We start from the raw sequence: 22,424 nt of genomic DNA, 5'->3' as shown, positions 1-22,424 counted from the left end.
ATCACTCGCTGTGTGCGCACACTGCGGCTCATACACATGCAGTGCGAAAACACTGAACGCTATGCGTACAACCGCCGCTTTTCATCCGCAACTGAATGACCCCCAGAGACTGAATTAGTGAGAAAATAAGAATTTACTTACCGATAATTCTATTTCTCATAGTCCGTAGTGGATGCTGGGAACTCCGTAAGGACCATGGGGAATAGCGGCTCCGCAGGAGACTGGGCACAAACGTAAAAGCTTTCTGACTAGCTGGTGTGCACTGGCTCCTCCCCCTATGACCCTCCTCCAAGCCTCAGTTAGGATACTGTGCCCGGACGAGCGTACATAATAAGCAAGGATCTTGAATCCCGGGTAAGACTCATACCAGCCACACCAATCACACTGTACAACTTGTGATCTGAACCCAGTTAACAGTATGATAAACGTAGGAGCCTCTGAAAAGATGGCTCACAACAATAAACAACCCGATTTTTGTAACAATAACTATATACAAGTATTGCAGACAATCCGCACTTGGGATGGGCGCCCAGCATCCACTACGGACTATGAGAAATAGAATTATCGGTAAGTAAATTCTTATTTTCTCTGACGTCCTAGTGGATGCTGGGAACTCCGTAAGGACCATGGGGATTATACCAAAGCTCCCAAACGGGCGGGAGAGTGCGGATGACTCTGCAGCACCGAATGAGAGAACTCCAGGTCCTCCTCAGCCAGGGTATCAAATTTGTAGAATTTAGCAAACGTGTTTGCCCCTGACCAAGTAGCTGCTCGGCAAAGTTGTAAAGCCGAGACCCCTCGGGCAGCCGCCCAAGATGAGCCCACTTTCCTTGTGGAATGGGCTTTTACAGATTTTGGCTGTGGCAGGCCTGCCACAGAATGTGCAAGCTGAATTGTACTACAAATCCAACGAGCAATCGTCTGCTTAGAAGCAGGAGCACCCAGCTTGTTGGGTGCATACAGGATAAACAGCGAGTCAGATTTTCTGACTCCAGCCGTCCTGGAAACATATATTTTCAGGGCCCTGACTACGTCCAGCAACTTGGAGTCCTCCAAGTCCCTAGTAGCCGCAGGCACCACAATAGGCTGGTTCATGTGAAATGCTGAAACCACCTTAGGGAGAAATTGAGGGCGAGTCCTCAGTTCTGCCCTGTCTGAATGAAAAATTAGGTAAGGGCTTTTATACGACAAAGCCGCCAATTCTGAGACACGCCTGGCTGAAGCCAGGGCTAACAGCATGACCACTTTCCATGTGAGATATTTCAATTCCACAGTGGTGAGTGGTTCAAACCAATGTGATTTTAGGAGACTCAACACTACATTGAGATCCCAAGGTGCCACTGGAGGCACAAAAGGAGGCTGTATATGCAGTACCCCTTTGACAAACGTCTGAACTTCAGGCACTGAAGCCAGTTCTTTTTGGAAGAAGATCGACAGGGCCGAAATTTGAACCTTAATGGACCCTAATTTTAGGCCCATAGATAGTCCTGTTTGCAGGAAATGCAGGAAACGACCCAGTTGAAATTCCTCTTTAGGGGCCTTCTTGGCCTCACACCACGCAACATATTTTCGCCAAATGCGGTGATAATGTTTTGCGGTTACATCCTTCCTGGCCTTGACCAGGGTAGGGATGACTTCATCTGGAATGCCTTTTTCCTTCAGGATCCGGCGTTCAACCTCCATGCCGTCAAACGCAGCCGCGGTAAGTCTTGGAACAGACAAGGTCCCTGCTGGAGCAGGTCCTTCCTTAGAGGTAGAGGCCACGGGTCCTCCGTGAGCATCTCTTGAAGTTCCGGGTACCAAGTCCTTCTTGGCCAATCCGGAGCCACGAGTATAGTTCTTACTCCTCTCCGTCTTATAATTCTCAATACCTTGGGTATGAGAGGCAGAGGAGGGAACACATACACTGACTGGTACACCCACGGTGTTACCAGAGCGTCCACAGCTATTGCCTGAGGGTCCCTTGACCTGGCGCAATACCTGTCTAGTTTTTGTTGAGGCGGGACGCCATCATGTCCACCTTTGGTTTTTCCCAACGGTTTACAATCATGTGGAAGACTTCTGGATGAAGTCCCCACTCTCCCGGGTGGAGGTCGTGTCTGCTGAGGAAGTCTGCTTCCCAGTTGTCCACTCCCGGAATGAACACTGCTGACAGTGCTATCACATGATTTTCCGCCCAGCAAAGAATCCTTGCAGCTTCTGCCATTGCCCTCCTGCTTCTTGTGCCGCCCTGTCTGTTTACGTGGGCGACTGCCGTGATGTTGTCCGATTGGATCAATACCGACTGACCCTGAAGCAGAGGCCTTGCTTGGCTTAGGGCATTGTAAATTGCCCTTAGTTCCAGGATATTTATGTGAAGAGACGTTTCCATGCTTGACCACAAGCCCTGGAAATTTCTTCCCTGTGTGACTGCTCCCCAGCCTTTCAGGCTGGCATCCGTGGTCACCAGAATCCAGTCCTGAATGCCGAATCTGCGGCCCTCTAGAAGATGAGCACTCTGCAACCACCACAGGAGAGACACCCTTGTCCTTGGAGATAGGGTTATCCGCTGATGCATCTGAAGATGCGATCCGGACCATTTGTCCAGCAGATCCCACTGAAAAGTCCTTGCATGGAATCTTCCGAATGGAATTGCTTCGTAAGAAGCCACCATCTTTCCCAGGACTCTTGTGCATTGATGCACTGACACTTGTCCTGGTTTCAGGAGGTTCCTGACTAGCTCGGATAACTCCCTGGCCTTCTCCTCCGGGAGAAACACCTTTTTCTGGACTGTGTCCAGAATCATCCCTAGGAACAGTAGACGTGTTGTTGGAATCAGCTGCGATTTTGGAATATTTAGAATCCACCCGTGCTGACGTAGCACCACCTGGGATAGTGCTACTCCGACCTCTAACTGTTCCCTGGATCTTGCCCTTATCAGGAGATCGTCCAAGTAAGGGATAATTAAGACGCCTTTTCTTCGAAGAAGAATCATCATTTCGGCCATTACCTTGGTAAAGACCCGTGGTGCCGTGGACAATCCAAACGGCAGCGTCTGAAACTGATAATGACAGTTCTGTACCACAAACCTGAGGTACCCTTGGTGAGAAGGGTAGATTGGGACATGGAGATAGGCATCTTTGATGTCCAGAGACACCATATAGTCCCCTTCTTCCAGGTTCGCTATCACTGCTCTGAGTGATTCCATCTTGAATTTTAACCTTTTTATGTAAGTGTTCAATGATTTCAGATTTAAAATCGGTCTCACCGAGCCGTCCGGCTTTGGTACCACAAACAGCGTGGAATAATACCCCTTTCCCTGTTGTAGGAGGGGTACCTTGATTATCACCTGCTGGGAATACAGCTTGTGAATAGCTTCCAATACTGCCTCCCTGTCGGAGGGAGACGTTGGTAGAGCAGACTTCAGGAACCGGCGAGGGGGAGACGTCTTGAATTCCAATTTGTACCCCTGTGATACTACCTGCAGGATCCAGGGGTCCACTTGCGAGTGAGCCCACTGCGCGTTGAAATTTTTGAGACGGGCCCCCACCGTGCCTGAGTCCGCTTGTAAAGCCCCAGCGTCATGCTGAAGACTTGGCAGAAGCGGGGGAGGGCTTCTGATCCTGGGAAGAGGCTGCCTGTTGCAGTCTTTTTCCCCTTCCTCTGCCCCGGGGCAGAAATGAGTGGCCTTTTGCCCGCTTGCCCTTATGGGGACGAAAGGACTGAGTTTGAAAAGACGGTGTCCTTTTCTGCTGAGAGGTAACCTGGGGTAAAAAGGTGGATTTCCCAGCCGTCGCCGTGGCCACCAGGTCTGACAGACCGACCCCAAATAACTCCTCCCCTTTATACGGCAAAACTTCCATATGCCGTTTGGAATCCGCATCACCTGACCACTGTCGTGTCCATAAACTTCTTCTGGCAGAAATGGACAACGCACTTACTCTTGATGCCAGGGTGCAAATATCCCTCTGTGCATCTCGCATATATAGTAATGCATCCTTTAAATGCTCTATAGTCAATAATATACTGTCCCTATCCAGGGTATCAATATTTTCAGTCAGGGAATCCGACCAAGCCACTCCAGCGCTGCACATCCAGGCTGAGGCGATTGCTGGTCGTAGTATAACACCAGTATGTGTGTATATACCTTTTAGGATATTTTCCAGCTTTCTATCAGCTGGTTCCTTGAGGGCGGCCGTATCAGGAGACGGTAACGCCACTTGTTTTGATAAGCGTGTGAGCGCCTTATCTACCCTAGGGGGTGTTTCCCAACGCGCCCTAACCTCTGGCGGGAAAGGGTATAATGCCAATAATTTATTAGAAATCAGCAGTTTTTTATCGGGGAAACCCACGCTTTGTCACAGACCTCATTTAATTCATCTGATTCAGGAAAAAATAAGATTTTACTTACCGATAAATCTATTTCTCGTAGTCCGTAGTGGATGCTGGGGACTCCGTAAGGACCATGGGGATATAGCGGCTCCGCAGGAGACAGGGCACAATAATAAAAGCTTTAGGATCAGGTGGTGTGCACTGGCTCCTCCCCCTATGACCCTCCTCCAAGCCTCAGTTAGGATACTGTGCCCGGACGAGCGTGCATAATAAGGAAGGATATTGAATCCCGGGTAAGACTCATACCAGCCACACCAATTACACCGTACAACCTGTGATCTGAACCCAGTTAACAGTATGATAACAACGAAGGAGCCTCTGACAAGATGGCTCACAACAAGAATAACCCGATTTTTGTAACAATAACTATGTACAAGTATTGCAGACAATCCGCACTTGGGATGGGCGCCCAGCATCCACTACGGACTACGAGAAATAGATTTATCGGTAAGTAAAATCTTATTTTCTCTGACGTCCTAGTGGATGCTGGGGACTCCGTAAGGACCATGGGGATTATACCAAAGCTCCCAAACGGGCGGGAGAGTGCGGATGACCCTGCAGCACCGAATGAGAGACTCCATGTCCTCCTCAGCCAGGGTATCAAATTTGTAGAATTTAGCAAACGTGTTTGCCCCTGACCAAGTAACTGCTTGGCAAAGTTGTAAAGCCGAGACCCCTCGGGCAGTCGCCCAAGATGAGCCCCCTTCCTTTTGGAATGGGCTTTTACAGATTTTGGCTGTGGCAGGCCTGCCACAGAATGTGTAAACTGAATTGTATTACAAATCCAGCGAGCAATCGTCTGCTTAGAAGCAGGAGCACCCATCTTGTTGGGTGCATACAGGCTAAACAGCGAGTCAGATTTTCTGACTCCAGCCGTCCTGGAAACATATTTTTCAGGGCCCTGACAACGTCAAGTAACTTGGAGTCCTCCAAGTCCCTAGTACCCGCAGGTACCACAATAGGTTGGTTCATGTGAAAAACAGAAAACACCTTAAGGAGAAATTGAGGACGAGTCCTCAATTCTGCCCTGTCAGAATGAAAAATTAAGTAAGGGCTTTATATATGATAAAGCCGCCAATTCTGACACACGCCTGGCTGAAGCCAGGGCTAATAGCATCGTCACCTTCCATGTGAGATATTTTAAGTCCACAGTGGTGAGTGGTTCAAACCAATGTGACTTTAGGAAACTCAAAACAACATTGAGATCCCAAGGTGCCACTGGGGCACAAAATGAGGCTGTATATGCAGTACCCCTTTTACAAACATCTGAACGTCAGGCACTAAAGCCAGTTCTTTCTGGAAGAAATTCGACAGGGCCGAAATTTGAACCTTAATGGACCCTAATTTTAGGCCCATAGACAGTCCTGTTTTCAGGAAATGTAGGAAACGACCCAGTTGGAATTCCTCTGTAGGGGCCTTCTTGGCCTCACACCACGCAACATATCTTCACCAAATGCGGTGAAAATGTTTTGCGGTTACATCCTTCCTGTCTTTGACCAGGGTAGGGATGACTTCATCTGGAATGCCCTTTCAGGATCCGGCGTTCAACCGCCATGCCGTCAAACGCGGCCGCGGTAAGTCTTGGAACAGACAAGGCCCCTGCTGGAGCAGGTCCTTTCTTAAAGGTAGAGGCCACGGGTCTTCCGTGAACATCTCTTGAAGTTTCGGGTACCAAGTCCTTCTTGGCCAATCCGGAACCACGAGTATCGTTCTTACTCATCTCCCTCTTATGATTCTCAGTACTTTTGGTATGAGAGGCATAGGAGGGAACACATACTCTGACTGGTACACCCACAGTGTTACCAGAGCGTCCACCGCTATTGCCTGAGGGTCCCTTGACCTGGCGCAATATCTGTCTAGTTTTTTGTTCAGGCGGGACGCCATCATGTCCACCTTTGGTTTTTCCCAACGGTTTACAATCATGTGGAAGACTTCCCGATGAAGTCCCCACTCTCCCGGGTAGAGGTCATGCCTGCTGAGGAAGTCTGCTTCCCAGTTTTCCACTCCCGGAATGAACACTGCTGAGAGTGTTATCACATGATTTTTCGCCCAGTGAAGAATCCTTGTAGTTTCTGCCATTTCCCTCCTGCTTCTTGTGCCGCCCTGTTTACGTGGGCGACTGCCGTGATGTTGTCCCACTGGATCAATACCGGCTGACCTTGAAGCAGAGGTCTTGCTAAGCTTAGAGCATTGTAAATTGCCCTTAGCTCCAGTATATTTATGTGGAGAGAAGTCTCCAGACTTGATCACACTCTCTGGAAATTTTTTCCTTGTGTGACTGCTCCCCAGCCACTCAGGCTGGCATCCGTGGTCACCAGGACCCAGTCCTGAATGCCGAATCTGCGGCCCTTTCATAGATGAGCACTCTGCAGCCACCGCAGAAGAAACACCCTTGTCCTTGGAGACAGGGTTATCCGCTGATGCATCTGAAGATGCGATCCGGACCATTTTTCCAGCAGATCCCACGGAAAGGTTCTTGCGTGAAATCTACCGAATGGGATCGCTTTGTAAGAAACCACCATTTTTCACAGGATCCTTGTGCAATGATGCACTGATACTTTTCCTGGTTTTAGGAGGTTCCTGACTAGCTCGGATAACTCCCTGGCTTTCTTCTCCGGGAGAAAACATCCTTTTCTGGACTGTGTCCAGAATCATCCCTAGGAACAGTAGACGTGTCGTCGGAAAAAACTGCGATTTTGGAATATTTAGAATCCACTCGTGCTGTCGTAGAACTACTTAAGATAGTGCTACTCCGACCTCCAACTGTTCTCTGGACCTTGCCTTTATCAGGAAAGCGTCCATATTTCTTTTAAGAAGAATCATCATTTCGGCCATTACCTTGGTAAAGACCCGGGGTGCCGTGGACAATCCAAACGGCAGCGTCTGAACTGATAGTGACAGTTCTGTACCACGAACCTGAGGTACCCTTGGTGAGAAGGCAAATTTGGACATGTAGGTAAGCGTCCCTGATATCCAGTGACACCATATCGTCCCCTTCTTCCTGGTTCGCTATCACTACTCTGAGTGACTCCATCTTGATTTGAACGCTTGTATGTAAGTGTTCAAATATTTCAGATCTCACCGAGCCGTCTGGCTTCAGTACCACAATATAGTGTGGAATAATACCCCTTCCCTTGTTGTAGAAGGGGTACTTTGATTATCACCTGCTGGGAATACAGCCTGTGAATTGTTCCCAATACTGCCTCCCTGTCGGAGGGAGACGTTGGTAAAGCAGACTTCAGGAACTTGTGAGGGGGAGACGTCTCGAATTTCCAATGTACACCTGGGATACTACGTGTAGGATCCAGGAGTCCACTTGTGAGTGAGCCCCCTGTGTGCTGAAACTCTTGAGATGACCCCCTACCGCACCTGAGTCCGCTTGTACTGCCCCAGCGTCATGCTACGGACTTGGCAGAAGCTGTGGAGGGCTTCTGTTCCTGGGAATGGGCTGCCTGCTGCAGTCTTCTTCCCTTTCCTCTACCCCTGGGCAGATATGACTGGCCCTTTTGTCCGCCTGCCCTTATGGGGACGAAAGGACTGAGACTGAAAAGACTGTGTCCTTTTCTGCTGAGATGTGACTTGGGGTAACAAAAGGTGGATTTTTCAGCTGTTGCCATGGCCACCAGGTCCGATGGACCGCCCCTTTATACGGCAATACTTCCATGTGCCGTCTGGAATCTGCATCACCTGACCACTGTCGTGTCTTCGTCTGGCAGATATGGACATCACATTTACTCTTGATGCCAGAATGCAAATATCCCTCTGCGCATCTCGCATATATAGAAATGCATCTATAGTCAATAAAATCTTGTCCCTGTCAAGGGTATCAATATTTTCAGTCAGGAAATCCGACCAAGCCCCCTCAGCGCTGCACATCCAGGCTGAGGCGATTGCTGGTCGTAGTATAACACCAGTATGTGTGTATATACTTTTAGGATATTTTTCAGCTTCCTATCAGCTGGCTCCTTGAGGGCTGCCGTATCTGGAGACGGTAACGCCCCTTGTTTTTATAAGCGTGTGAGCGCCTTATCCACCCTAAGGTGTGTTTCCCAACTCGCCCTAACTTCTGGCGGGAAAGGGTATACCGCCAATAATTTTCTATCGGAGGAAACCCACGTATCATCACACACTTAATTTAATTTATCTGATTCAGGAAAAACTACAAGTAGTTTATTCACACCCTACATAATACCCTTATTTGTGGTACTTGTAGTATCAGAAATATGTAACACCTCCTTCATTGCCCTTAACATGAAACGTGTGGCCCTAAAGGAAAATACGTTTGTTTATTCACCGTCGACACTGGAGTCAGTGTCCGTGTCTGTGTCAACCGACTGAGGTAAATGGGCGTTTTTACAAGCCCCTGACGGTGTCTGAGACGCCTGGACAGGTACTAATTTGTTTGCCGGCCGTCTCATGTCGTCAACCGACCTTGCAGCGTGTTGACATTATCACGTAATTCCTAAATAAGCCATCCATTCCAGTGTCGACTCCCTAGAGAGTGACATCACCAATACAGGCAATTTGCTCCGCCTCCTCACCAACATCGTCCTCCTACATGTCGACACACACGTACCGACACACAGCACACACACAGGGAATGCTCTGATAGAGGACAGGACCCCACTAGCCCTTTGGGGAGACAGAGGGAGAGTTTGCCAGCACACACCAAAAACGCTATAATTATACAGGGACAACCCCTTATACAAGTGTTTTCCCTTATAGCATTTTTAATAAGAATTTACTTACCGATAATTCTATTTCTCGGAGTCCGTAGTGGATGCTGGGGTTCCTGAAAGGACCATGGGGAATAGCGGCTCCGCAGGAGACAGGGCACAAAAAGTAAAGCTTTTCCAGATCAGGTGGTGTGCACTGGCTCCTCCCCCTATGACCCTCCTCCAGACTCCAGTTAGGTACTGTGCCCGGACGAGCGTACACAATAAGGGAGGATTTTGAATCCCGGGTAAGACTCATACCAGCCACACCAATCACACCGTACAACTTGTGATCTAAACCCAGTTAACAGTATGATAACAGAGGAGCCTCTGAAAGATGGCTCCCTAAACAATAACCCGAATTAGTTAACAATAACTATGTACAAGTATTGCAGATAATCCGCACTTGGGATGGGCGCCCAGCATCCACTACGGACTCCGAGAAATAGAATTATCGGTAAGTAAATTCTTATTTTCTCTATCGTCCTAGTGGATGCTGGGGTTCCTGAAAGGACCATGGGGATTATACCAAAGCTCCCAAACGGGCGGGAGAGTGCGGATGACTCTGCAGCACCGAATGAGAGAACTCCAGGTCCTCCTTTGCCAGGGTATCAAATTTGTAGAATTTTACAAACGTGTTCTCCCCTGACCACGTAGCTGCTCGGCAGAGTTGTAATGCCGAGACCCCTCGGGCAGCCGCCCAAGATGAGCCCACCTTCCTTGTGGAATGGGCCTTAACAGATTTAGGCTGTGGCAGGCCTGCCACAGAATGTGCAAGTTGAATTGTGTTACAAATCCAACGAGCAATCGACTGCTTAGAAGCAGGCGCACCCAACTTGTTGGGTGCATACAGTATAAACAGCGAGTCAGATTTTCTGACTCCAGCCGTCCTTGAAATGTATATTTTTAAAGCTCTGACAACGTCCAACAACTTGGAGTCCTCCAAGTCGCTTGTAGCCGCAGGCACTACAATAGGCTGGTTCAGGTGAAACGCTGATACCACCTTAGGGAGAAAATGCGGACGCGTCCGCAGCTCTGCCCTATCCGAATGGAAAATTAAATAAGGGCTTTTATAAGATAAAGCCGCCAGTTCAGATACTCTCCTGGCGGACGCCAGGGCCAGTAACATAGTCACTTTCCATGTGAGATATTTCAAATCCACATTTTTTAGTGGTTCAAACCAATGGGATTTGAGGAAATCTAAAACTACATTTAGATCCCACGGTGCCACCGGAGGCACCACAGGAGGCTGTATATGCAGTACTCCTTTGACAAAAGTCTGGACCTCAGGAACTGAGGCCAATTCTTTTTGGAAGAATATTGACAGGGCCGAAATTTGAACCTTAATAGATCCCAATTTGAGACCCATAGACAATCCTGATTGCAGGAAATGTAGGAAACGACCCAGTTGAAATTCCTCCGTCGGAGCACTCCGATCCTCGCACCACGCAACATATTTCCGCCAAATGCGGTGATAATGCTTCGCGGTGACTTCCTTTCTTGCCTTAATCAAGGTAGGAATGACTTCTTCTGGAATGCCTTTTCCTTTTAGGATCTGGCGTTCAACCGCCATGCCGTCAAACGCAGCCGCGGTAAGTCTTGGAATAGACACGGTCCCTGCTGAAGCAGGTCCTGTCTTAGAGGTAGAGGCCACGGATCGTCCGTGACCATCTCTTGAAGTTCCGGGTACCAAGACCTTCTTGGCCAATCCGGAGCCACTAGTATCGTTCTTACTCCGCTTTGCCGTATGATTCTCAATACCTTTGGTATGAGAGGCAGAGGAGGAAACACATACACCGACTGGTACACCCAAGGTGTTACCAGCGCGTCCACAGCTATTGCCTGCGGATCTCTTGACCTGGCGCAATACCTGTCCAGTTTTTTGTTGAGGCGAGACGCCATCATGTCCACCATTGGTCTTTCCCAACGGTTTATTAGCATGTGGAAAACTTCTGGATGAAGTCCCCACTCTCCCGGGTGAAGATCGTGTCTGCTGAGGAAGTCTGCTTCCCAGTTGTCCACTCCCGGGATGAACACTGCTGACAGTGCTATCACGTGATTCTCCGCCCAGCGAAGGATCCTGGCAGCTTCTGCCATTGCACTCCTGCTTCTTGTGCCGCCCTGTCTGTTTACATGGGCGACTGCCGTGATGTTGTCCGACTGGATCAACACCGGTCTTCCTTGAAGCAGAGGTTCCGCCTGGCTTAGAGCATTGTAGATTGCTCTTAGTTCCAGAATGTTTATGTGAAGAGACTTTTCCAGGCTCGACCACACTCCCTGGAAGTTTCTTCCTTGTGTGACTGCTCCCCAGCCTCTCAGGCTGGGGTCCGTGGTCACCAGGATCCAATCCTGTATGCCGAATCTGCGGCCCTCCAATAGATGAGCCCTCTACAACCACCACAGAAGAGATACCCTTGTCCTTGGAGACAGGGTTATCCGCAGGTGCATCTGAAGATGCGTGCATTGATGTACAGACACCTTTCCTGGTTTTAGGAGATTCCTGACCAGGTCGGATAACTCCTTGGCTTTTTCCTCGGGAAGAAAAACCTTTTTCTGAACCGTGTCCAGAATCATCCCTAGGAACAGCAGACGAGTTGTCGGCATTAATTGGGATTTTGGAATATTCAGAATCCATCCGTGCTGCTTTAGCACCTCTTGAGATATTGCTAATCCCATCTCTAGCTGTTCTCTGGACCTTGCCCTTATTAGGAGATCGTCCAAGTATGGGATAATTAATACGCCTTTTCTTCGAAGAAGAATCATCATCTCGGCCATTACCTTTGTAAAGACCCGAGGTGCCGTGGACAAACCAAACGGCAGCGTCTGAAACTGATAGTGACAGTTTTGTACAACGAACCTGAGGTACCCCTGGTGTGAGGGGTAAATTGGAACGTGGAGATACGCATCCTTGATGTCCAAGGATACCATAAAGTCCCCTTCTTCCAGGTTCGCTATCACTGCTCTGAGTGACTCCATCTTGAACTTGAACTTCTTTATGTACAGGTTCAAGGACTTCAGATTTAGAATAGGCCTTACCGAGCCATCCGGCTTCGGTACCACAAATAGAGTGGAATAATACCCCTTCCCTTGTTGTAGAAGAGGTACCTTGACTATCACCTGCTGAGAGTACAGCTTGTGAATGGCTTCCAAAACCGTCTCCCTTTCGGAAGGGGACGTTGGTAAAGCAGACTTCAGGAAACGGCGAGGTGGATCTGTCTCTAATTCCAACCTGTACCCCTGAGATATTATCTGCAGGATCCAGGGATCTACCTGCGAGTGAGCCCACTGCGCGCTGTAATTTTTGAGACGACCTCCCACCGTCCCCGAGTCCGCTTGAGAAGCCCCAGCGTCATGCTGAGGCTTTTGTAGAAGCCGGGGAGGGCTTCTGTTCCTGGGAAGGAGCTGCCTGTTGCTGTTTCTTCCCTCGACCTCTGCCTCGTGGCAGATATGAATAGCCCTTTGCTCTCTTATTTTTAAAGGAACGAAAGGGCTGCGGTTGAAAAGTCGGTGCCTTTTTCTGTTGGGGAGTGACTTGAGGTAGAAAGGTGGATTTCCCGGCTGTAGCCGTGGCCACCAAATCTGATAGACCGACTCCAAATAACTCCTCCCCTTTATACGGCAAAACTTCCATATGCCGTTTTGAATCCGCATCGCCTGTCCACTGTCGCGTCCATAAAGCTCTTCTGGCCGAAATGGACATAGCACTTACCCGTGATGCCAGTGTGCAGATATCCCTCTGTGCATCACGCATATAAAGAAATGCATCCTTTATTTGTTCTAACGACAGTAAAATATTGTCCCTGTCCAGGGTATCAATATTTTCAATCAGGGACTCTGACCAAACTACCCCAGCACTGCACATCCAGGCAGTCGCTATAGCTGGTCGTAGTATAACACCTGCATGTGTGTATATACTTTTTTGGATATTTTCCATCCTCCTATCTGATGGATCTTTAAGTGCGGCCGTCTCAGGAGAAGGTAACGCCACTTGTTTTGATAAGCGTGTTAGCGCCTTGTCCACCCTAGGAGGTGTTTCCCAGCGCTCCCTAACCTCTGGCGGGAAAGGGTATAATGCCAATAATTTCTTTGAAATTATCAGCTTTTTATCAGGGGCAACCCACGCTTCATCACACACGTCATTTAATTCTTCTGATTCAGGAAAAACTATAGGTAGTTTTTTCACACCCCACATAATACCCTGTTTAGTGGTACCTGTAGTATCAGCTAAATGTAACGCCTCCTTTATTGCCAAAATCATATAACGTGTGGCCCTACTGGAAAATACGGTTGATTCGTCACCGTCACCACTGGAATCAGTGCCTGTGTCTGGGTCTGTGTCGACCGACTGAGGCAAAGGGCGTTTTACAGCCCCTGACGGTGTTTGAGGCGCCTGGACAGGCACTAATTGATTGTCCGGCCGCCTCATGTCGTCAAACGACTGCTTTAGCGTGTTGACACTATCCCGTAATTCCATAAATAAAGGCATCCATTCTGGTGTCGACCCCCTAGGAGGTGACATCCCCATATTTGGCAATTGCTCCGCCTCCACACCAATATCGTCCTCATACATGTCGACACACACGTACCGACACACAGCAGACACACAGGGAATGCTCTAAACGAAGACAGGACCCACTAGCCCTTTGGGGAGACAGAGCGAGAGTCTGCCAGCACACACCAAAAAGCGCTATATATGACAGGGATAGCCTTATAATAAGTGCTCCCTTATAGCTGCTTTATATATATCAAGATATTGCCATTAAATTTGCCCCCCCTCTCTGTTTTACCCTGTTTCTGTAGTGCAGTGCAGGGGAGAGACCTGGGAGCCGTCCTGACCAGCGGAGCTGTGAGAGGAAATGGCGCCGTGTGCTGAGGAGATAGGCCCCGCCCCTTTTCCGGCGGGCTCGTCTCCCGCTATTTTGTGAATACAGGCAGGGGTTAAATATCTCCATATAGCCTCTGGGGGCTATATGTGAGGTATTTTTAGCCTTTATATAGGTTTACATTTGCCTCCCAGGGCGCCCCCCCCCAGCGCCCTGCACCCTCAGTGACTGCGTGTGAAGTGTGCTGAGAGGAAAATGGCGCACAGCTGCAGTGCTGTGCGCTACCTTTAGAAGACTGCAGGAGTCTTCAGCCGCCGATTCTGGACCTCTTCTTACTTCAGCATCTGCAAGGGGGCCGGCGGCGCGGCTCCGGTGACCATCCAGGCTGTACCTGTGATCGTCCCTCTGGAGCTGATGTCCAGTAGCCAAGAAGCCAATCCATCCTGCACGCAGGTGAGTTCACTTCTTCTCCCCTCTGTCCCTCGTTGCAGTGATCCTGTTGCCAGCAGGAATCACTGTAAAATAAAAAACCTAAGCTAAACTTTCTCTAAGCAGCTCTTTATGAGAGCCACCTAGAATTGCACCCTTCTCGGCCGGGCACAAAAATCTAACTGGAGTCTGGAGGAGGGTCATAGGGGGAGGAGCCAGTGCACACCACCTGATCTGGAAAAGCTTTACTTTTTGTGCCCTGTCTCCTGCGGAGCCGCTATTCCCCATGGTCCTTTCAGGAACCCCAGCATCCACTAGGACGATAGAGAAATATATGTAATCATATCGCCAAATAAGTGCCCCCCCCTCTCTGTTTTAACCCTGTTTCTGTAGTGCAGTGCAGGGGAGAGCCTGGGAGCCTTCCTCACAGCAGAGCTGAGCAGGAAAATGGCGCCGTGTGCTGAGGAGAATAGGCCCCGCCCCCTTTTCGGCGGGCTCTTCTCCCGGAGTTTGTGAGATCTGGCAGGGGTTAAATACATCCATATAGCCTCAAGGGCTATATGTGATGTATTTTAGCCATAAAAAGGTATTATACATTGCTGCCCAGGGCGCCCCCCCCAGCGCCCTGCACCCTCAGTGACAGTTGGTGACTGTTGGTGAAGTGTGCTGACAACAATGGCGCACAGCTGCAGTGCTGTGCGCTACCTTATGAAGACTGAAAGTCTTCTGCCGCCTGTTTCTGGACCTCTGGACCTCTTCAACTTCGGCATCTGCAAGGGGGGTCGGCGGCACGGCTCCGGGACGAACCCCAGGGTGAGACCTGTGTTCCGACTCCCTCTGGAGCTAATGGTGTCCAGTAGCCTAAGAAGCAAATCCATCCTGCACGCAGGTGAGTTTACTTCTCTCCCCTAAGTCCCTCGTAGCAGTGAGCCTGTTGCCAGCAGGTCTCACTGAAAGAAAAAAACCTAACTTAAACTTTTATTCTAAGCAGCTCAGGAGAGCCACCTAGATTGCACCCTTCTCGGCCGGGCACAAAAATCTAACTGAGGCTTGGAGGAGGGTCATAGGGGGAGGAGCCAGTGCACACCACCTGATCCTAAAGCTTTTATTATTGTGCCCTGTCTCCTGCGGAGCTGCTATATCCCCATGGTCCTTACGGAGTCCCCAGCATCCACTAGGACGTCAGAGAAACTATGGGTAGTTTTTTCACACCCCACATAATACCCCTTTTTGTGGTACTTGTAGTATCAGAAATGTTCAAAGCCTCCTTCATTGCCGTGATCATGTAACGTGTGGCCCTACTGGACATTACGTTTGTCTCGTCACCGTCGACACTGGAGTCAGTATCCGTGTCTGGGTCTGTGTCGACCATCTGAGGTAACGGGCGCTTTAGAGCCCCTGATGGTGTTTGAGACGCCTGGACAGGCACTAACTGATTTGCCGGCTGTCTCATGTCGTCAACAGTTTTTTGCAAAGTGCTGACACTGTCACGTAATTCCTTCCATACTACCATCCAGTCAGGTGTCGACTCCCTAGGGGGTGACATCACTATTACAGGCAATTGCTCCGCCTCCACATCATTTTCCTCCTCATACATGTCGACACAATCGTACCGACACACAGCACACACACAGGGAATGCTCTGATAGAGGACAGGACCCCACGAGCCCTTTGGGGAGACAGAGGGAGAGTTTGCCAGCACACACCAGAGCGCTATATATATGCAGGGATAACCTTATATAAGTGTTTCTCCCTTCTATAGCTGCAGTATATGTATTTTCTGCCAATTAGTGCCCCCCCTCTCTTGTTTTACCCTGATTCTGTAGCAGGACTGCAGGGGAGAGACAGGGAGCCGTCCTTCCAGCGGAGCTGTGAGGGAAAATGGCGCTTGTGTGCTGAGGAGATAGGCTCCGCCCCCTTCACGGCGGCCTTTTCTCCCGCTTTTTTTAGGAAAACTGGCAGGGGTTAAATGCATCCATATAGCCCAGGAGCTATATGTGATGCATTTCTTTAGCCATATAAGGTTTAAAACATGTTTTATTGCGTCTCAGGGCGCTCCCCCCCAGCGCCCTGCACCCTCAGTGACCGGAGTGTGAAGTGTGCTGAGAGCAATGGCGCACAGCTGCTGTGCTGTGCGCTACCTTATTGAAGACAGGAACGTCTTCTGCCGCCGATTTTTCCGGACCTCTTCGCTCTTCTGGCTCTGTAAGGGGGCCGGCGGCGCGGCTCCGGGACCCATCCAGGCTGAACCTGTGATCGTCCCTCTGGAGCTAATGTCCAGTAGCCAAGAAGCCCAATCCACTCTGCATTCAGGTGAGTTCGCTTCTTCTCCCCTTAGTCCCACGATGCAGTGAGCCTGTTGCCAGCAGGTCTCACTGAAAATAAAAAAAACTATTTAAAACTTTTACTCTAAGCAGCTCTGGAGAGCTACCTAGCATGCACCCTTCTCGGCCGGGCACAAAAAACTAACTGAGGCTTGGAGGAGGGTCATAGGGGGAGGAGCCAGTGCACACCAGCTAGTCAGAAAGCTTTTACTTTTGTGCCCAGTCTCCTGCGGAGCCGCTATTCCCCATGGTCCTTACGGAGTTCCCAGCATCCACTAGGACGTCAGGGAAACATTTAATTCTATGATATAGCTGAAGTGTTTGCTACTGTAAAATACCATTTTAATTCTGAGTAATAAGTCCTAACTTAATTAACATGGGCATACTAGAAGTATGTGTGTGCATATTTATATTATACACACTTAATATGTTACATATAACATTAGCGCTTGGTATTACTGTGCTTTTTAAGTGTGGGCTGAACTCCTTCTGTAGGAGATGCACAGTTCCCATGATTGGATTTCTCCTGCAGTGGAAACAATTTGCTTTTCAATTGTGGGCAAACTGTGACATAAAATCAGATGTTCTGCACTGAGGGACAGACAGAACACAGGAGGGAAATAATTTGTCAGCAGAAACATATTACACGTGTCAGTAACACTATCCGCGTTATCTACTATACCCACATTTCTCCTCCAAGAGGACCAAGACGACTATATAACAGTCACCCATGTGACTAATAGTAACAGCAATCACGTGACACAGACATTCTGTTGCCAGGAGCTCTTGTCAGTCACTGTCACACCTCTCACCCGCCCAACTTTACGACCTCACGGTTTTACGACACTCTTGCCCTACGGCGCCTGTGTATTGCACGCATGCTCGGTGGAGCCTTGATGGCCGCTCCACCCAAGCCATCAAGGCTCGTCAAGTTTATCACTGGGAGGTTCACCATCACTGTCTTCCCCGCTTAGAGTGAGACATGGATGTGGTAAAGTTACAAGCGGGATATGCGTTAGATCTGACAGCGCAGTTGTTAGAGACGTGTGAGTTATAGCTGCCCCGGGTGTACCAAGATGGCGCCTGCCAGTCTTATCGTTGTAGTCGCGCCCCCTGGCGGACGGAGGAGGCTGCAGCGCCTGCCGTAAGTGTTCCCGTTTCGCCGGGGAGGTCATTACAGACAGAAGAAGGGGACCGAGGCCCTCAGTCATTCCTCCCGCAGACATGCTCCGCCTGTGCCTGAGGCTCCGCGGCCCGCTCCGCTCTGTCCTGCCGCCCCGGGGACACGGGAACCCGGCAGGGCGGCTCCGGAGGTACCACATGGGAGCGGGGAGCCGGCTCAGAGCCCTCATCGGGGAATCAGGCAGCGCTCCTGCATCCCGGCTGCTTGGGAGACTGGGAGCGGAGGCCGGGCGGAGGTGGTACAGCCTGCCCCCCCATCAGAAGGTGAGCAGCCGGGGCTGGCAGTGGGTACAGAGGGTGTGTTACAGCCTGGCAGCACGCTGGTGTAACTACAAGTCCCAGCGTGCTATGTCTGCCTCTCTCTGTGCATGCTGGGACTTGTGGTTCCCTAGTACATGGGTTGCAGCTTAAACTTGTAAGTGGCAGTGCCCACACATAGCTACACCAGCAGGGCAGAGGGGCACTGTGGCATAATGTGACCTGGGGGCACTACAGTATGCTCAGCACATTGCTGGTTCTGGGAATATTACACATGGTACTAGTTATACCTGTGTAATAACCTCGCCAGTGTGTCACATTGTGCCTGTGTAATAACATTGCCAGTGTGTCACAGTGTGCCCCCCAGCAAACCCTCACCTGGCCGTGGTAGGGGACAGAGTGGCTGTCTGAGCCATACTGCTGGGGGCAGAGCTCTCTGCTGCTGGGTGTCAGGTGAAGGGCAGCAGGGAATGCCTATGGGATCTGTGTAATGTGTGCACATAGGTTCAAGGTGATAGTGAGTTTTCCCTGTGGTTAGATACTAATAATAATAATAATAATCGCAATTAGATATTTACTGTAAGGGCTGTAACACACTGGCCGGTTTCTCCCGGATGGCAAAAAGCCGGACAAACTTTGTCCAGCTTTTTGCCATCCGGGAGAAACCGGCAGAGTCTGTCACACAGGACGGCTTTGAGCCGTGTGTGATGGCATGCGCAGCATCAGACACGGCTTGAGAAAAAACCGTTGTGTGTGTGAAAGCTCCCCTTCACACACACGGTTTACTGGCTGCAAAGACGGCCCGGCAGCCGGACCTTCCAGTGGATAGTTCCGGCTGCAGCCCGGCAGCCGGGCCGGGGCCGTGCAGTGTGAAGGGACCTTACCCCTCACACTCTTAACTACAATGCTGGCACGGGAAAAAGCCATCCGGCTTTTTCCCGGCCGGCAAAAGCCGGGTAGTGTGTTTTAGCCCTAAGGGCTGAAACACACACGCCGGCTCCCGCCGTCCGGCTTTTTACCGCTGCCGTGCTGCTAAGACATATGAAGCGCAATGTGTCCTTTCACACGGCACGGCCCGACCCAGCTGCCGGGTTGCAGCCGGAAATATCCACTGGAAGGTCTGGCTGCAGGGCTGTCTTTGAAGGCAGTGGACCGTGTGTGTGAAGGGGCGCTTTCACACACAACGGTTTTTTTTTCAAGCCGTGTCTGCTGCTGCGCATGCGCACAGCATTACACACGGCTCAAAGCTGTTGTGTGTGAAAGACCCTCCCGGATGGCAAAAACCGGAGCGTGTGTTACAGCCCTTAGCAAGATGGCTTCAGTATTCCACCTGATGTCATACATGTCATACTAGATAACGGATAAATTCTCATGGCAGCTGTGATTCTTCTAGGGTCACCAAGTATAAACTCCTGAAGGATTAGATCTGTTGGAGCCTACCTGGCCGCTTGCCGCGCGCGGAGCGCCTACCTGGCCGCTTGCCGCGCGCGGAGCGCCTACCTGGCCGCTTGCGGAGCGCCTACGTAGGCTCCAGCAGATCTAATCCTTCAGGAGTTTATACTTGGTGACCCTAGAAGAATCACAGCTGCCATGAGAATTTTTCAGTTATATATATATATATATATATATATATAACAGAAGGGCGGCACTCAGAGCATTTCTTTAAGAAGTAAAGTGCAGTGACTTTCTTGTCGGTGAAGACTGACAATAAAGTCACTGCACTTTACTTCTTAAAGAAATGCTCTGAGTGCCGCCCTTCTGTTTGCTTGTACTATCGGGTTCCATCCCGTGGGAGGGCACTGTGAGCCAATTAAGCAGCATTACGGAACTGTGAGTGCCGGGTCAAACTGATAGATAGATAGATAGATAGATAGATATATATATATTTCTCTAACGTCCTAAGTGGATGCTGGGGACTCCGTCAGGACCATGGGGAATAGCGGCTCCGCAGGAGACAGGGCACAAAAAGTAAAAGCTTTTGGACCTAGGTGGTGTGCACTGGCTCCTCCCCCTATGACCCTGCTCCAAGCCTCAGTTAGATCTTTGTGCCCGGCCGAGAAGGGTGCAATCTAGGTGGCTCTCCTGAGCTGCTTAGAAGTAAAAGTATACTTAGGTTTTTTTATTTTCAGTGAGTCCTGCTGGCAACAGGCTCACTGCAGCGTGGGACTAAGGGGAGAAGAAGCGAACTCACCTGCGTGCAGAGTGGATTAGGCTTCTTGGCTACTGGACATTAGCTCCAGAGGGACGATCACAGGCCCAGCCATGGATGGGTCCCGGAGCCGCGCCGCCGGCCCCCTTACAGATGCTGAAGCAAGAAGAGGTCCATAAATCGGCGGCAGAAGACTTTCTTGTCTTCATAAGGTAGCGCACAGCACTGCAGCTGTGCGCCATTGCTCTCAGCACACTTCACACTTCGGTCACTGAGGGTGCAGGGCGCTGGGGGGGTGGGCGCCCCGGGAAGCAATGAATTTACCTTATTTGGCAAAAAATACATCACATATAGCTCCTGGGCTATATGGATGTATTTAACCCCTGCCAGTTTTCCAGAAAAAAGCGGGAGAAGAGCCCGCCGAGAAGGGGGCGGGGCCTATCTCCTCAGCACACAGCGCCATTTTTCCCACACAGCTCCGCTGGTAGGAAGGCTCCCAGAATCTCCCCTGCATCCTGCACTACAGAAACAGGGTAAAAAAGAGAGGGGGGCACTTATTTGGCAAAATAACAGATATAAGCAGCTATAAGGGATAGACACTTATTGTAAGGTTGTCCCTATACATATATAGCGCTCTGGTGTGTGCTGGCAAACTCTCCCTCTGTCTCCCCAAGGGGCTAAGTGGGGTCCTGTCCTCTATCAGAGCATTCCCTGTGTGTGTGCTGGGTGTCGGTACGTGTGTGTCGACATGTATGAGGAGGAAAATGATGTGGAGGCGGAGCAATTGCCTATAATTGTGATGTCACCCCCTAGGGAGTCGACACCTGAATGGATGGCCGTAATTAAGGAATTACGTGACAGTGTCGGCACGTTACAAAAAACTGTTGACGACATGAGACAGCCGGCAGCTCAGTTAGTGCCTGTCCAGGCGTCTCAAACACCGTCAGGGGCTATAAAACGCCCGTTACCTCAGTGGGTCGACACGGACCCAGACACAGACACTGACTCCAGTGTCGACGGTGAAGAAACAAACATATTTTCCAGTAGGGCCACACGTTACATGATCACGGCAATGAAGGAGGTTTTGCACATCTCTGATACTGCAAGTACCACGAAAAGGGGTATTATGTGGGGTGTGAAAAAACTACCCGTAGTTTTTCCGGAATCAGAGGAATTGAATGAAGTGTGTGATGAAGCGTGGGTTACCCCCGACAAAAAACTGCTAATTTCTAAAAAATTATTGGCACTATATCCCTTCCCACCAGAGGTTAGGGCTCGTTGGGAAACACCCCCTAGGGTAGATAAGGCGCTCACACGCTTATCAAAACAAGTGGCGTTACCGTCTCCAGAAACGGCCGCCCTTAAGGAGCCAGCAGATAGGAGGCTGGAAAATATCCTTAAAAGTATATACACACATACTGGTGTTATACTGCGACCAGCAATCGCCTCAGCCTGGATGTGCAGTGCTGGGGTGGCGTGGTCGGACTCCCTGACTGAGAATATTGATACCCTGGATAGGGACAGTATTTTATTGACTATTGAGCAATTAAAAGATGCACAGAGCAATATTGAGCAATATATGCGAGATGCACAGAGAGATATTTGCACTCTGGCATCAAGAGTAAGTGCGCTGTCCATTTCTGCCAGAAGAGGGTTATGGACGCGACAGTGGTCAGGTGATGCGGATTCAAAACGGCACATGGAGGTATTGCCGTATAAAGGGGAGGAGTTATTTGGGGTCGGTCTATCAGACCTGGTAACCACGGCAACGGCTGGGAAATCCACATTTTTACCTCAAGTCACCTCTCAACAGAAAAAGACACCGTCTTTTCAGCATCAGTCCTTTCGTTCCCATAAAGGCAAGCGGACAAAAGGACAGTCATATCTGCCCCGGGGTAGAGGAAGGGGAAAAAGACTGCAGCAGACAGCTTCTTCCCAAGAACAGAAGCCCTCTTCCGCTTCTGCCAAGTCCTCAGCATGACGCTGGGTCCTTACAAGCAGACTCAGGTACGGTGGGAGGTCGTCTCAGAAATTTCAGCGCGCAGTGGGCTCACTCGCAAGTGAACCCCTGGATCCTGCAAGTAGTATCTCAGGGGTACAAATTGGAATTCGAGACGTCTCCCCCTCGCCGGTTCCTGAAGTCTGCTTTACCAATAGCTCCCTCCGACAGGGA

General features: G+C 50.1%; 1 protein-coding gene across 1 annotated transcript in view; it reads left to right on the top strand.

The window, feature by feature from the left end:
• Positions 1 to 17,607: 17,607 nt before the first annotated feature.
• DLAT (dihydrolipoamide S-acetyltransferase) overlaps positions 17,608 to 22,424 on the top strand; it is a 73,567-nt gene continuing 68,750 nt past the window's right edge. The window contains 1 exon segment of the mRNA XM_063943240.1: positions 17,608 to 18,108. Coding sequence (XP_063799310.1) covers positions 17,887 to 18,108 — 222 coding nt within the window. The 5' untranslated portion in view covers positions 17,608 to 17,886.

This window comes from Pseudophryne corroboree, chromosome 10, assembly GCF_028390025.1.
Source record: "Pseudophryne corroboree isolate aPseCor3 chromosome 10, aPseCor3.hap2, whole genome shotgun sequence".
Lineage (NCBI taxonomy): Eukaryota > Metazoa > Chordata > Amphibia > Anura > Myobatrachidae > Pseudophryne > Pseudophryne corroboree.
Note: the sequence above shows the minus strand (reverse complement) of the source record. Positions and strands in the feature narration are given on the sequence as shown.